Source organism: Crocuta crocuta, unplaced genomic scaffold (assembly GCF_008692635.1).
Source record: "Crocuta crocuta isolate KB4526 unplaced genomic scaffold, BGI_CrCroc_1.0 scaffold57, whole genome shotgun sequence".
Taxonomy (NCBI): domain Eukaryota; kingdom Metazoa; phylum Chordata; class Mammalia; order Carnivora; family Hyaenidae; genus Crocuta; species Crocuta crocuta.
Genome location: NW_027532163.1, coordinates 5,624,416 through 5,641,584, shown reverse-complemented (window position 1 = coordinate 5,641,584; position 17,169 = coordinate 5,624,416). Strand labels below are relative to the sequence as shown.

The 17,169-nt window shown below is 38.8% G+C and overlaps 1 protein-coding gene across 2 annotated transcripts in view; it reads right to left on the bottom strand.

Annotated features, from left to right (window-relative positions):
* The window catches only part of PPARGC1A (PPARG coactivator 1 alpha), a 97,148-nt gene that overhangs the window by 13,599 nt on the left and 66,380 nt on the right, over nucleotides 1–17,169 (bottom strand). The window contains exons 8-10 of one of the 2 annotated variants that reach the window (XM_077776588.1): nucleotides 5,237–6,152; nucleotides 4,563–4,667; nucleotides 4,290–4,410 (exon numbers count right to left, since the gene is read on the bottom strand). In XM_077776588.1, the coding sequence (XP_077632714.1) occupies nucleotides 4,290–4,410; nucleotides 4,563–4,667; nucleotides 5,237–6,152 (1,142 nt within the window). The remainder of the gene's footprint in view (nucleotides 1–4,289; nucleotides 4,411–4,562; nucleotides 4,668–5,236; nucleotides 6,153–17,169) is intronic. The other variant, XM_077776589.1, reaches the window with a different exon arrangement.

Below are 17,169 nucleotides of genomic sequence, written 5' to 3'. Positions count from 1 at the left end.
GAGGAAGGGAACTATCAAAACGGTGGCAATAGGCAACCCCGGTATAAGATTCTGTGTTAGTAACTACTGATTATTAGCCCTTTCTTAACTCAGTGATTTGCTGCAGGCAGGTTGGTCTAGATAAAGACTTTTAGATGCATAAGCAATGACAAGTTTATATAGACCTCCTAAACCATCTCCTTATGGACCTCAAAATAAAAGCAATATAGACTACAAGACAAAGGCAGTAAAGACTGCTTTAATTTTGTAAAATATGGGTTATTCGATTATTTAATATTTTTCATTTCCTTTTTGAGCCTCTGCTTTGCAAGTCCTCTAATTATATATGATTGATCTGATTAATAGATAACCCAGCATTATGCCCTAGATATTCTGAACAGAATTTACTACTTCATTCATCATTTTAAGGGTGTCTCAAAAATATGAAAGTAAATCACCTACCCAACCAATCTAAGCAGACCGTCCTAGTGCCTTTAGCTGTTTCATGAATGACCTCTCAAGCTAATCTGGTCAAATGAGTGGTGCCCAAGTCCATTAAACGTGCCCAAGTCCATTAAAATACATTTTGCAAATGCACTGTGGCACAAGAAAGTAGATCATCTTGAGGAAGGAAAGCAATCAGAAAATCTTTCCATGGTAAACTCATTAAGTAATTCTGCTTTGTCTTTAAGATAGCCTTCATGATCTTTGTCATGACTTACAGTACACTTTAAGGATTTCACTTCCATCGAGCCCTCCAGTACTCATTCTGTGCCCCAGTGTTCTGGTTAAATGACTAGCAGTTTCCCAACATACCTTGCTCTTGTCTGGGGACTTAGTGTGAGCTATAGCTTCTGCCTAGAATAGCAATGCCCACTAAAAATATAATGCAGCCTATGCAAGTTTAAATTTTCAAGGAGGCACATTTTAAAAAGTAAAAAGAAACAGAAAATCTAATTTTAATAATGTATTTTGTTTAGCTCAATATGTCCAAAATATTATCATTTCAACTTGTCATTGATATAAAAAGTATTAATGAGGCATTTTACACTCTTCTTTTGAACTAAGTTTTCAAAGTCCAATCCCATGTATAGTGCATCTTAATTCAGACCTAGCTAGCTACATTTTCTGTGTGTCTAGTGGCTACCAAATCTGAAAGCACTGGTGTAGAAAACCTTCGCGTTCCTTATCTTTCAATTTCAGATCAATCTCACCCTTGCCAGGAATGCCCTCATTCTCAGGTATAGGTGTCCACCCATTTGCCACCAGAGTACCTTAGGTTACCTCCTGAAATAGCACTTCACATACCCTATTGCTTGTTTGCATATCTTTATCTGCCAGAAGACAAAGTTCTCTGGATGTTTGGATCAGTCTTACCTAATGTTTTAAATTTTCTTTTTTGACATTTATTTATTTTTTGAGCGACAGGGTGGGGGGGGAGGGATGGAGAGAGAGAAAGAGAGAGGGAAGGAGGGAGATAGAGAGAGAGTCACAGATTTGGAATCAGGCTCCAGTCTCTGAGCTGTCAGCACAGAGCCCAATATGGGGCTCAAACTCATGAACCGTGAGATCATGACCTGAGCTGAAGTCAGATGCTTAACTGACGGAGCCACCCAGGGGCTCCAAGGTCTTACCTAATTTTATACCCTAGGCACCTAGCAAATATTTGTCACATAAAGGATCACAAGTTTCCAGTTATGTTAAGCAGAAATAGCATATCACTGTTCAAGAGGGGATGAATTTATGAGTTAGTCCTAAATCTTCATATTAAGCTCTTATTATTTATAGTTCACTGTGTTGGCAAAGTAAATTATCTCTATGTCCTAGGCTTTTTTTTTTTTTAAATCTCCTTTTCCAAAACAAAAACACAAAAATCTCAAGGCCAAAATTCTCACACATGTTTAGTTAATTTATAATGACTCAACGTAAGCCAACTTGATATTTTTACTATATAAGCCATCTTTCAGAGATAACTGATAAAGAATGTCTTACTCAAAGAATTAACTAAAGAACTGGTCAACATTTGTGACACAAAGTGAAGGCAGGGGGTATCTGCTTTGAATCTGGGGCTAGTGACCTCAAGGTTGCTTTTGGCACAGGCATAACTATGGAATGTGGACCAACCACACACTATTTGACATTTTGGAAAGAGCCAAACTAGTGAAAGGATCTGTCTCTCTTTTATGCACTCTCATTAAGTATGTGGCACTAAATTATCTTTGGAAGGAATAAAAGAAACATATGCCATTTAGCTACATTTATCTACACAGCTTTGTTTATAGTGGTGCATTTTGCCCAAATGAGCAAATATATGATGAGATTATTAATCTCTCTCTTCAGTGTGATACTTTGGGGAAGAAACATGAAGGATTTTATAAAATATGAATTTGCAAACACTGAAATAACTATTTTCCTACACACTTGCTCAACATGATATTCTTTTGTAAAGATTAACTGTAATGTGTCATATTAAAAGGCTTTGTAAACTATATGGCATTATATAAATGTGAGTTATTATAATTATTGAACAGGCTATTAATTAAATACAGCAAAATTAGAAAAATTGAATTTTTAATTGTCATTAGTCTTCTTTAAGTGTTAACTAATGACACTCTGGCAGCTCTTAATATCACAGCTCATTTGAAAGTTGAGAAAAATGAGGAAAAGTGTTGTAATTTGCACAAGACTTTTGATTCAGTCTTAGGTAGATTCAAAGTTAAATGACAGCAAACACTCTAGACCTTTAGCCTAAGTATTCAATTACTTCTCCCTTCTTTTTCCTCGAGTGCCTGCTATTAACAAGCCTCTCAGTTAACCTTTTCCCTCTGGTTGATAACTGTTGGCCAGTGCTTGATTTTGACTCCATTAGTCCGATCTTTTATGCAGGTTTTTCAAGATTTTGTTGATGGTTGTAGATTTTCTTAGAGGTACAATATAAATCTCACCTTTACAGTTGAAAGTCATTTCCTTAAACCCTGGTTACCTTATTTGCAAGATCTGTGAAAAGCTGATCTAACTGAATGACTTTTAGGAGCTACTAGCACAGATAGGCAGTCACAGTGGCCTTCTGATTGATTACTCAAGGCTCCCTGAAGCACTGAGTTGGGAGAGACCCAAAGTTTCCCTGCAGACTCAGTGGGAAGAGTTTCGTAATCGATTAGGAATGTCTGCCATGGGTGAGACTGACAACTGGAGTGACTGGCTTTTGCCTTCCAAGTTCTAGGTTGATAAGCAATAGGAGGGAGTTGGGGTAAAATCCACCTATTTGTGAGTAGGTGCTGAGAAGTAGTGACCTGCAGAGAACAAACAAGTTCAACGTAGCCTGGATCTTTATATCAGTGAGTAATGTCTGTATGTCAAGGAAATGCAATACCCTGCAGTAAGTGGTGACGAAATGCATAATGGGTTACTGCAAAGTAGTTCATAAGAAATGTAAATGTGTCAACTACCCAGTTAGATGTTGACCCAGCACAAGTAAGAAATGATGACTTTTTTGCAAATCTTCATCTACTATCTTCTTTTAAGGTTTTTTTTTTTTAGTGTTTTATTTATTTCTAGGAGAGAGAGAGAGAGAGAGACAGCTTGAGCAGGGGAGGGTCAGAGAGAGAGGGAGTCACAGACTGAAACAGGCTCCAGGCTCTGAGCTGGCAGTCAGCACAGAGCCTGGCGCGGGGCTCGAACCCACGAACCGCGAGATCATAACCTAAGCAAAAGTCGGACGCTCAACCGACTAAGCCACCCAGGCGCCCTTATTGTCTTCTTTAAATCTAACTTGAACCCTGTCCCTTCCTGCGCAATCCAATTCTAACACCTGCCAAGAAGACAAAAACTAAAACCAAACACGGGCACCACCTCATCTTCCACTCAGACAAAAAAGCAGCAGAGAACAGTAAGAAAAACTCATCGTCTAACCCCATGGAAACAATATTTGACTGAATAAATCCTTGCTTCCTCCATTTTGGAAAACCAAAGTAGAAAACAGTACTGAGCTTCAAGATGAATGGGGAATGTGAAGTCTGAATAAGAACATACACTCATTTGCCATTTTGTTTCCCAATAATTCACGTCAAGATGGATTGGGGATCCACCACTGTTTCAAAGTCAACAGGCTGAATGTTGCATATTCTAGCAAAGCCTCAGCTTTCGTTTATTTTCTAATCTACAGAAAAAAGGTGAAAAGAAAGGAAAGGGAAGGAACGGGAGGGATGGGAAGGGAAGGGAAGAGAAGGGAAAGGGAGGGAAGAGAAGGGAAGAGAAGGGGAGGGGAAAAAACCCTCCTTTAAAATGAAAGTGAGCTCCCAGCTGCTTACAATTGCCTTCTGCCTCTGCCTCTCCCTTTGTTTGGCCCTTTCAGACTCCCGCTTCTCATACTCTTTGCGGTATTCTTCCCTCTTCAGCCTTTCGTGCTGATATTCCTCGTAGCTGTCATACCTGAGAAACATAACTTCATCATTAAGTCAACCGCCTCCATTTACACAAGCAAAACAAATCATGAGGGGGTGGGGGCAGGGTTTGAGCTACCATCATGTCATCTAGAGGAGGTGGTGAGAGGAGCAGAAGGAAAATGACACAGGTGCCCTTACCTGGGCCTACGGCTGTAGGGCGACCTGGAACGCGATCTTGCGCACAGAGGAGAATTTCGGTGTGCACGGTGTCTGCAGTGGCTTGACTCATAGTAGTAGCAAGATCTGGGAGTGAGAGGAAAAACAGAAAGGGTATTTGCAACTGCCATTTAACCCTGGTTTATTGGCACGACTGAGTATCCCTGGAACACCATATGACAGAAAGTGGCTTCTTCCTAGCTACTGTGAGATTTCCTGGTGATGGTTTGATGGTATAGTCACTCTGGGGAGTGATGTGTTCTCTCCCAGCCTCTCTTCCTGATGCTAACGCAGAGTGCCAGTCTGGTACAATGTCAGCTTTATCTCGCATGGATCTCAACTATCCCAGCACAGGGCAGCTCTCCAGGAAATGGAAAAATTAAATGAGCAAGTTTCTTACAAATTGCTCTCTGTGATCTGACTGGCTCAAGGCACGGTGTTCAAGGCTGACAGATTTAAGAGAAGACGAGGAGGAATGTCTGTGTAATGACATCCTTGTTAGTTCCAGAAGCCCTGAGAATGCTGTGGTGAGGGGCTGGGCTGCCTGTGGGTTTTGAGTGCTTTTTTTTTTTTTTTTGACCTTATGGTCTGGGNTTGATTTTTTTTTTTTTTTTTTTTTGACCTTATGGTCTGGGGTAGGTGATGACAAAGTTTACCTTGAAGAGGATCTACTGCCTGGGGACCTTGATCTTGACCTGGAATATGGTGATCGAGAACACGACCTGTGTCGAGAAAAGGACCTTGAACGAGAGTGCATCCTTTGGGGTCTTTGAGAAAATAAGGATTTGGGTGGTGACACGGAATCTCTACTTGGAGAGTTAAAAGAAGAGCAAGAAGGCGACACATCGAACAATGAATAGGATTGCGTGCCATCCCAAGGGTAGTTCAGTTTATCACTTTCATCTTCGCTGTCATCAAACAGGCCATCCATGGCTAGTCCTGAATTTATAAACATAGGTAGTTTGGAGAATTGTTCATTACTGAAATCACTGTCCCTCAGTTCACTGGTCTTGTCTGCTTCGTCGTCAAAAACAGCTTGACTGGGATGACCGAAGTGCTTGTTCAGCTCGGCTCGAATTTCCTGGTCTTGGAGCTGTTTTCTGGTGCTGCCAGGAGAGACCTGCTTGCCCACCTCCGGAGTCTCTCTCAGGTAGCACTGGTCTGAATCTGTGGAAGAACAAATCTGCCCCTGCCAATCGGAGGGGGCATCTTTATATTCTAGTTGTCTAGAGTCTTGGAGCTCCTGTGATATATTAATGAGTATTTCCGTTTTGGAATTAATTGACTGACAATAGTCATGATCACCAAACAGCCGTAGACTGGGCCGCTTGGCCTTCCTTTCCTCGTGTCCACTGGTGAGCACAGAGGTCTTGCTGAGCTGTGCGTACAACTCAGATTGCTCGGGCCCCTTCTTGGTGGAGTTATTGCCTTGGGTGCCAGGAGGCTCACTGTACCTGGGCTTCTTTGATGGAGGAGGTCCCACAGTCTTGCAAGAGGACTTCAGCTTCGGAGAAGTCCTGAAAGGGTTATCTTGGTTGGCTTTGTGAGGAGGCGTAGTGGGCGGAGTTAGGCCTAAGGGAAAAAAGGGGAAAAGAAGGAGGCAGGTGGGGAGAGAGACAAGAGATGGAAATAATGTTGTTAAATGCCAGGACAGGTTTTCCTAACTTCTCCAGGACCTCAGACAATGGCGAGAAAGAAGGTAAAGGAAATTCATGATGAGACCTGAAAAAGTGCCTCTCTCCCTCTAAGCCTCTGTCACCCAGAAAAGATGGATCTCACTACTGTCAGGCGGCAGTGAAATCCATGAGATTTTGTATTTTAAACGCCAATGCTAACAGACCTGGCTGCCCAGGAAACACGAATGCCTCACTACCGGCCTCCACGGGGCACCAGGCATTACCAAAGCTCACATTTCCAAGGGCATTGTGTGTCTGCCTTATGGAAAATTAACACAGCGCAGCCCAGGGGAATCACAGAATAGCTTTGGTAGCATTTGTCTGCAAGGAACGCTGCGCAGCATACAAGTGGCTCAGAAAATTTTCCCCAATCAAGGATAACTACCCAAGGAGCCCCAAAACTAGGCAACTTAAAAACAAAACAAAAACAAAAAGATGGGATGACAGCAAATGTGGGGCAGGGTGGGAAGGAAACAGACAACCTCAAAGGAAGTGCTGTAAAACACGACAGACGAAAGTAGGGAACCAGACAACTGTGCAACTTGATGGCAATGATTCTTTGTCTCCACAGTTCATTAACTTAGTAAACCATGGCTAATGTAGGTATAATACTTTCTTGTAAGCATAACTAATACATTCTGTCTAAAATATGGTTCTGCAACAGAAACCTAAATGAACAGGAACCCTAAATCCTGCAGTGCCAGCGGACCATTTTATTTAGAGCACATCGGGGCGGGTTAGGAGGCTGAAGCTTTGAAACGGATCCAAACTCCGGCAACCAACTAATTTAAAAAAATAAAAAAGTAAATAGAGGGTGATGAGAGACACCCCATCGGTTGGTGCCTTTCGTCCTTTCCTACAGAAGAGCAGAAAATTCCATCAGACGCCATGGTGGGAGAGCCTGTGAACTGTAGTTGCCTCTACTATGTTTCACCCCTGAGAAAGTTCTACTCATCCCTTCACACCGAGGAAGGATAATTGGGAAATGGCTCCAGAGTCCACGGAACTTTGAAGAAGGGCAGACTAGGGTTCAAATGACTTTATGCTTACAAGGAAACATTGAAGTTTACAATACATCTTCTATTTAGGAGGATGAGTGAACGCTGTTCAGCAGAAAAGAACTTCAAATCTGCTCACAAGCCTGGGGTTAGACTTAAGGCAACTGCACATTTCAAGGAGATGGCACAAAAATCTTACCTTTCTGGAGAAATGGAAAAATACACACACACACACACACACACACACACACACACACACACACGACCAAGTAGGTCACAGAAAGCCACATGCAATTTTGGTATAAACAGGACGATACTGCCTCTTTTTCCTACTTTGCAATAAAAAGATGGAGGAAATTAATATTAATATTTCCTCTATAATAAAATACTTTACACCAACATTTGGCAATTTTATTTTGCATGGCTAACACTCCCTAAATGAGGGGAGAAAGCTACAAAAATAAAAAGCAATTTGACTTTGGAAATCCAACCCAGAAAAATTCAGAAAGACAGGGAAATACAAACACAAAGAGAAGGGACCCATCGGAGTCCCAGAAAAGCTCCCTTGATTAGCAGGCACCCCCATACACCTTCCACACTCTTCATTTGAAGATAATAAGGAGGTGACATATTATTGAATGAAACCTCCGTGTCACTGAGGCACATTCCATTTTGTCCCCTCTTTCATGGACAGGAATGCCCTTTACTACTCTAAGAGATTCTTATGTAATCAATCTTTCTCTCTTTCTCTTTCTTTTTCCCCTTGTTTCCTTTATCTTTTGCATTGCCCCGTTCCTAACACTCATTTCTACCACATGCTACCTTCAGCTACCACTACAATAAATTTTAAGATCCTAATGTTCCTCCAAATAAATGACAAATTCTCAGATATTTCTCACAGGAGGCTAAGATGCCCAAAGAAATAATGATGAATAATCTCTCTTTGCTCAGCAAATAAAAATCAAATATTCCAAATGACATAGCCTTTGAATGGTGGAAATGACATTCGACATCCTAAAATCCAATTCCATAAATCTTCTCATGGTTCCCAAATTACAGAGTTGTTACGTTCCTAATAATTTATTGCCGGGATCACTCGTTTGATACTTATCAGATAATGCTTTATATTCTTGCTCATCTCTTTTTGAATGTATAGTTTATCTTGTCTCTCCAAATAGATTATATGCTCTCAGTGGAATGTCGCTTGGGCTTATTTTTGCAAAAATTCTTGTTCTTTTTTTTGTTGTTGTTGTTGTTTAATTTTTCTATATTCTCCTTTAGTGGTGGGTCTTGTATTTCAGTGGCCCAAGAATAACTTGGGAAGCTGGTCAAACGTTTTTAATGAGGTGGTTCATGGACCACATATGGAGAATCTCTGTCCCGTCATGTCTAAGTAGCACAATGCCTTGATCTCAGGTATATGTATTTTGACTGACATTCTAGACTTATAAAAAGAAACCCTAAACTTCAGAAACACCAAATTAGGCCACTATTAAAGAGAGACTAGTTCTAAAAATAGCTCAGCTATCTAGGGATTTTAAATATAGAAATTCTTTTTAGTCTTGAACGTTTGAAACCCTTGTCCCAGTACCTAAGCTCATTATTGCTGAAATAACTGATTCTCAAGTTGCTCTTGGGTGTGGCGATCACCTGATTGTAGTTTCTTCATTGTTTGTTTGTTTGTTTATTTTTGCTGCTGTTGTTTTTTGAGTTAAAAACAAAGCCTTTTACCTTCTTCACATATTGGGGAACCTATGGGGATAGAGCAGACATTCACTAGGCTTCTCCTTTGTGCTGGATAATACATCAGCATGCTGGTATTTTAGGGACTTCATGGTTCCTTTTAATAAATGGGTAATTCCCTACAACTTGAAGTAAGTGTATGTTCTTGCATATGTGCCTAAGATATACAGCAACGCTCCGAGATAACGAAATATACCCCATGAGTGAAAATACCAGGGGTGGCCATTTCTGTTGGTACTGCTTGTTAAAAGCAGTAATACCTGATTCATGGGTGGAAGTTATTTTAGGATTAGTGAGTAGGTGGGTAAGGGAAAACAATTCAGATAATTCCCTAAACTTTTTACTGTTTATGGAAATATCTTTATTCAGAGAATACCTCCAAGCAAGATTGAGAAATCTCAAGGATGGAACCACCAGTGTCTAATTGAAAATCTATTTCCNCGTTGCTGCATCTGAACTAATTGGATTTCTCCCATTTCCCCACCCAGAACTCTGTCCCCTGTGGTAGGAGGGCAGTCAATACTCGATTCCTTAATGCCACTACCTTTGCTCATCTTCCCTCTAATGGCCAGACTCTCAATATCACCCCACAAGCTTAAATCAACAGGGCTAATGCCTCCCATAACCTCCGGATTATTTCCTGTGTGTTGATTTTCTGGGGAATGTGTACATTTTGGTGTTGACAGTACAAGGTATATTCCATGCTCTCTCTTGAACTTAGCAGGTTTTGACAGATTTATGTGAGGACAGATGGCCATTACAGGCTGAAGGCTGACAAGAGGCAGTTCAGAGCATTGTTAACACACTTGCACAAACTCTCAGCAGTGCAGCACTGTGCAGAATGTAATTCAGACTATAGCTTTTTTATTACTGCCTATTTTCTTTTGTCAAAAGAGCCTGCTGTGCAGAGCAACAAATGGCTGCTATTACCCAGAATGTAATGGGTGTCAGACAAATCACGTAACACAAACAATCAAGAGTATGTAGGTCATATTTCAACAGAGCACAACCTTAGCAATATTTATGATTACTGCATTGAAATGTGTTCTATAATAAACAAGTACCTCTACATCACTCACACTTAGGCACTTCTGCACAGCAAATCTGGGAGAAGTGGTGCACACTCCACAGTCATCTTTTTAAACAGCCCTTTTATTAAAAAAAAAAGTCAGATACAAGTTTTGTTTTGTTTTTCATTATGTGCTATAAAATGATTTTCTTTGAGGAGTTCTCTTTTGGGTGTGTTTGTTTAATTGAATGACTCTGATAAATGGTGACTCCTCTGTTTTTTTGTGTGTGTTCCACTATCCACCCAATGACTTCAGCAGAGTTTTTTTTTTTTTAATAGTGCACAGTATTTTGCAGAACCTCATGCTGTATCTGTGACTTGTTTTGAAGTTTTTTTGGCGGTGGGAATTTTCTTATGTCACATGTCAATTCAAATATTTGTTTTAAGAAAAAACAATGGAAATGTGAGTTTCTCATTTGCTTAAAGATTTAACAAAAAAAAAAAAAAAGGACAGGACAGAGAGGTGTGTGGCTCGCCTTACCCATACAATTTATGCCTTTAAGAATTTGGAGTGGGTATCAAGAGATCATAGGAAAGGCTGACACTCAGTATGAACTGTTACTGCTCTGCCAGTGAGAATATTTTGTTAAAGGAGCTCCTCTCATGCTGTCCCCCACCTCCAACTTTCCCAGAACTCACTGGAGTCCCAGAGGAGCCACGCACAGAAGTGCTAATGCTTTCATGGAGGAACATCCCACACCCTGCCCAGTACTCGGCTGCCATCATCTCTGGATGCTCTGAATGCCAGTGCCCCTGCTGTTACTGTTTTTTTGTTTGTTTGTTTGTTTTTTCCAATATTTCCTATATCACCCCTGATTACCAGAGAACAAACTGGACTCACAGAAAGCCTTCAGAACATTCCTAAGACATGTGCCTAATTCTCCAACTCTTGGTCATGGAAGATAAAGATACTAATTGGTTCTCCATGCACTTTCCCATAGAGCTGGGGCAGAAGTGGGGATGAAGGTGGGGGTGAGGGGAAACCTGTCCTTCTGTGAGCATCTATCACCAACTCCCCCCACTACCTTATGTGGGAGAGGAAATCACTTTGTCATTCTTGGCTTAAAAGAAATTTGGATAGTATTATCTCCCAAAAAGATAACAAAGGAATGATCATTCCAGATGCTGCGTCAAGAAGGATGAGATCAAAAAAAGAAAATGAAGGATGGAGTTGAAATATGGAGGAAACCTCTGACAGTAAGAGTTGCCAAACACTGGAATGGGCTGTAAAGAGAATTTGTGGGGTCTCTCTTTCTTGGAGTCTTCAGGCTCAGTAAAGGATTATATGATCTGTCAAAATCACTTTCCACTTCTCTCATGCTATCGTTTTCCTTTGAAAACTACCAACTACTGCTCATATTTGGCTTTGGTTTATTTCCCCAAAGATAAGTCACATACAGAAGAAGTATATACCAAAAGGGTACAGCAAATTTATGCTCTCTGTCAATATTCTGTCTGTCAAAATGAATTTTTAAATGGGAAGTCCAAAAATGACAATATAAAACTCTACATAAAAGAAGAAATGACAAACTGATTGGTTAATGAATGGGTTCTTTTAAGAACAAGACCACCAAAGTGCAGTTTGAATGATTGCCAATTTAAACCATTGAAAAACATATAGTGAAAAATAAATGACACCAAATCACTTGTCCCCTATCATCAAAATCATGAGGAAAATGCAACACTGATGGAGGAAAATATTGTTAAGACCTCGTGTGTTAGGGTGATGATACTGCTGATTATTTTGTTCGTCTCCTTCCCTCTAATTAGTTATAAAATAGCTATATTGCTTTTTATTACTTCTACAGAAATAATTTTAAAAACAATTTACATATACATATACACATACATATAGATGAAATTTTGGGGTCGGCCACTTTGGTCCCTAACCAATTCCTTTATGGCTAAAACCATCATCCAGTTGAGCTGGCATTGCTTTGCCATTACCATTTCAGAAACAACAAAAGTCTAGCACTCTGAAAATCTCCATATGCAATAGATTTAAATGCCTTCTTCCAAAAGATCATTCTCTCCTCTCATCTTGTTTTACTAACAGCTATTTTGAAATCAAATTAGTTTTTACACCTGTAAAAAAGAAGTGTTTTTTTTATCAGCCAAAATGAGCTAGTTTAGGACAATCACAAAGTCAGACCAGCTGGCAATACCTAATAAAGCAAACTTCCTGTCTCATCCCTCCTGTTTCCCAAAGACTCTGCAGATGGGGCAGAGGGATTTTTCTAGAGGTCTCAGAGTTTTGTTGACTCTTTACATCTGTACATAAATGTTTGGAAAATTTCCCCAAATTTTGTGAGAGTAAAGCAAAAGGAGATACCAGAGAGTCCTGGGGAACAGCTTGATCCATTTCCTTGGCCATGACAAAATGGATGAAGCCTTTAGACCAAGGATCAACAAATCAACAACATGAATGTTTCCACCCTATCCACCCCCTTTCTGCACCAATGGCAGACATCACTAATTGATCATGACATTTTCACTGAATATAGACTTGGCCTTGGAATCTTCCTCAACACTGTGCTCCTGGCAGCCAATACCAATCAATGATACTTGGCAAGTGAAATGAAACCTATTTCACATAACAGATGTTGACTATTATCTTTAAAACTCATGCTTCAGGAAAGAGACATCATCTCTAGTCAGACAGACATGCTTTGAACCCAGGGTCTACCACAGAGCCAGTGTCAACATGTAAGTTTTTCCTCAACAATGAAACGGCCAGAGAATCAAAAAAAAGCATATATCACATGCTTACTAGGGAGTGGCTAATCTCCAGAATGTGTAGGAATAATAGAAGTGGCTGTTGAGAGAGTATCATGGAGGATATTGTTCCACCTTGACTTGGTAAATCCATACCCATACCAAAACCAGTATATGTTGAATTTCATATTAGAGAATTAGAGGAATTTTGCCACAAAGAGAATATATAACTTCATATATAAGTGTGCCAAAGAGAAAACAACATTAAGGTCAATGAAAGGGAACCGGTAAAGATAATCAAAAGTTGAAAAGATGAGCAACAAGGTACAAACACCTTGGCAGATAAAATTAATGTAGAATTAGTAGTAAATATCTTATATTTATTGAATACCTATATATGCTGGCACTGGAGTAAGCCTTCTTCACATTTTATCTCAATCCTCAGAGAGGCTCAATGAGATACAGGTGCTGGTATTATCTTCATTTGGTGCATTAGGATCCTGAGTCTTACCGAAGTTAATTAAAGTGACCAAAGGCCATATTGCTAGATGGTAGATCCAGAATTTGAACTTGGGTTTATCCAATGTCAGACCCAAGGTTTTGCATAACTGCACTAAGCTATGCTGCCTGCTTTCAGAAAATCATAGTAGATTACTTTTATTTGGAGCTTTGCTGCTTATAAACTTCTAAAATTCTGTTTGAATGCACACGAAATTGCCATTTGGGTGTGTCAAAAATGGTTGCATGCTGGAAATTTTAGTTTTCCAACCTATATTTTAGTCCTTTAAGTAAGACAGTAATTTGATGGGGGGTATAAATATGACTTTAACATTAAGGAAACTAAGACCCAGGAAAGATTAAGGAGAGAGAAAAGCATTTTAGCAATTAAAAGATAAAGGGGGAAAAGTGCATGCTCAGTCTTGTAGTTCCTTACTGATGTCACTACCCATGCCAAGTTCAGTGTTACTAAAACATCTCTTTGATTTCCTGCCTTCTTGCTTCTGCTCCATCAATATCTTCTCTCCTTATCCCCTTGTACAGTTCAAATCTGATACAAATATTTCTCTCCCTAAGGCTCCCCCAGTCAGTTTTACCTACAGAAAGCAGGATTCCCTCCACACTCCTTTCCATGGATCGCCTGGGTCCTTTGCTAATGGTATCACCTTAATTCTTCCTTTGGTCCTTGAACCGTCTTTGTAATTCCTTTCAATCTTCTGCGCTGTCATTGTATTTAACTTGAAGCAAAGTGCCAAGGGGTCACCTTGATAAATTTTCTCCCTTTGGTGATTCTCCTGAGATGCAATCAGTGTATATCACATCCTCTAAACACTACTATGCAAGAAATTTTACTAGAGATTGTTTGAGGCAATAGAGATCATAACATCACATACTTTAAAGCACTTCAAACCCACAATATCTCTATCCCCAACAACACCAACACCAACACCAACCCAACAAACTCTTCTTTATATCACTCTCCTCTCCGGTCAAGTTCCAAACTTCTCTTCCTAGCCTCCTCTGCCTGCTCCAAGTTTTTCCTCAGTCCCTTTTCCTAGAACTCTAAATTCTTTGAAGTATGTCATGCATTTTGGCCCTACCTCATTGTCTCTAATTTGCATCTTTACACCTAAAACCACCACGCTCAATAAACTAAAAGCCACCCTCTGGGCCCACTTTTCTTAGAAGGTAGCAAAACAAGATAGACAATATTTCACCTCCATGCTACTTGTACAATGTGTGTTATTTCCCCAACAGACTATAAGCCCATATCTTAAACACAAGAATACTGAGCAGGCCAATAAACTGTGTCAAACTGTATGGATCAGTCTCTAGGCTTTATACTTGCTGGGCATCCACTAAGACCTATCATATTGCAAGTATAGAGCAGGTATTAAAAATGTTGGTAAACTGATTTTCATTGTACCCAATAATCTTTCAAAGCAGCAAGAAGAAAGGATTTAAACCAGTTAAACAAATTCTGGTCCACTGACAGGAATAAATCCACTGTGTCTATTTTTAAGGATGCTAAATATGTTTTAAAAAAAAAGTATCTTCTATAAATCTCTGCTTGTCTTTCAATAGCGTGAGCTACTACACTTTAAAAATGATAAATACATTTTAAAAATTTTTAAATGTTTTATTTATTTTTGAGAGAGAGATAGAGACAATGTGAGCAGGGGAGGGTCAGAGAGAGAGGGAGATACAGAATCTGGAGACAGGCTTCAGGCTCTGAGCTAACTGTCAGCACAGAGCCTGACGCAGGGCTCGAACCCACGAACTGTGAGATTATGACCTGAGCCCAAGTCAGATGCTTAACCAGCTGAGCCACCCAGGTGCCCCTAAATAAAAATTTTTAAAGTTAGGTTCCTCTCAATAAGAAAAATGTTAAAACTTTTGCTAGAAGGAAAAAAGGAAAAAGAAGTGCTTTTTTTTTTTTTGTGAGACCATAGTCTCACTAATAGAAGGAATGCAATTAAAATGATATGTTCATATATATAAATGAGGAAAACAGTTCAAAAACAAAGATACCCAGTGCCAGGAAGGATGTAATAAAACAAGTACATCCATGGAGGGCTAACAGGGCTGTAAATGAATGCACTCCATTTGGAAAGCAGTGTGACAGTCTATACCAGAGGACCCCAAGATATTATATATGTATATTTGTTATTAAAAACTACTAAGAATTTTTTTTGAGACATGATTAAATTTGTGAACCTAACTAACAACACCCACAAATAATCCAATTAAAATGGTCAGAGGACCCGAATAGACATTTTACCAAAGAAGACATACAGATGGCCAGTAGACACATGAAAAGATGCTTAACATCACTAAATCATCAGGAAAATGAACTTTAAAACCACAGTGAGATATCGCCTTAAATCTGTGAGAACAACCAGTATCTAAAGACAAGAGATACNCTCCCTCTCTCTCTGACCCTCCCCTGCTCACGCTGTGTCTCTCTCTCCTAGAAATAAATTAAAAAATATTTTAAAAAAAATTAAAAATAGAAATACCATATAATCCAGTAGTTTCACTGTTGGGTATCTGCTCAACAAAATGAAAACACTAATTAGAAAAGACATATGCATCCCTACATTTATTACAGCATTATTTATAATAGCCAAGATATAAGAGCAATATATGAATAAAGGAAATGTAATATACATATATAATGGAATATTACTCAGACATAAAAAAGAATAAAATCTTGCCATTTCTGAAAGCATGAATGGACCTAGAGTGTCTTGCACTAAGTGAAATAAGCCAGAAAAAGACAAATCCCATATGATTTCACTTTTATGTGGAATCTACAAAACAAAATAAACGAACAACAACAACAAAAACAAAAACAGAAACAGATTCATAAATACAGAGTACAAACTGGTGATTGCCAGAGGAGAAGGAGATAGAGGGATGGGCAAAATAGGTGAAGGGGATTAAGAGGTACGAATTTCCAGTTATAAATATGTCATGAGAATGGACAGTACAGCATAGGGAATTAATCAATAATATTGCAATAAACTTACATGGTGACAGATGATAACTACACTTATCATGGTGAGCACTGAATAATATATTGAAGTGTTGAATTACCAGGTTGTATACCTGAAACTAATAGAACATTGTATGTCGACTATACTTCAGTAAAAAATCATGAGCAAACATTTCTAATGCAGTGCTATTTCAAAACAGTGACTCTTTAAAACAATTGAAAATCATAATAGGAGTATGATTAAATAAATTTTTATCTACCTTTTGTAGATGAAATAAATTTTGATCTAGTGTGTTGTCATACAATGCACTAAAAACCTGATAGTAAAGGGTCTGTGGTGATACAAAAATTTCCTGTTAAAATGTTAACTGAAAAATCAGGACACAAAATTATATATATAAAATGACTATAGTATAAATATAATGTGTAAAATTATCCATAGGGAAAAATACTATAGTACATCTTATAATTTTAAATTATAAATAAGTTTTCTAATAGTTTATATTTTCGATATTTTTATAGTAAGATTAAATTATTCATAATACAATACATAATACAATAATACATGATAAAATTGTTTTAGCAGAAACCTTGGTGTGGGTATACACAGTGGAAGCTTTCTCACTCCTCTTTGAAACAACGTATCTGCCTAATATAACATTCAGAACACTCACATTTAATAGATTTAACTGAGTTGTTATCATGATCCACAGTAGTATTTCCCAAACAAGTTGATGTCTATTATAGTGGTAACTGGAATTATGTAAGATAATAAAATATTATGAAATTGAGTGAAATATAAGAAAAATTGTTTCTGTAAGAAGAACCAATAAAGATATGTCACTAAAACAAAGTTGTCAAATAAGTGGTAGACAGGTGGTATTGGAAATAC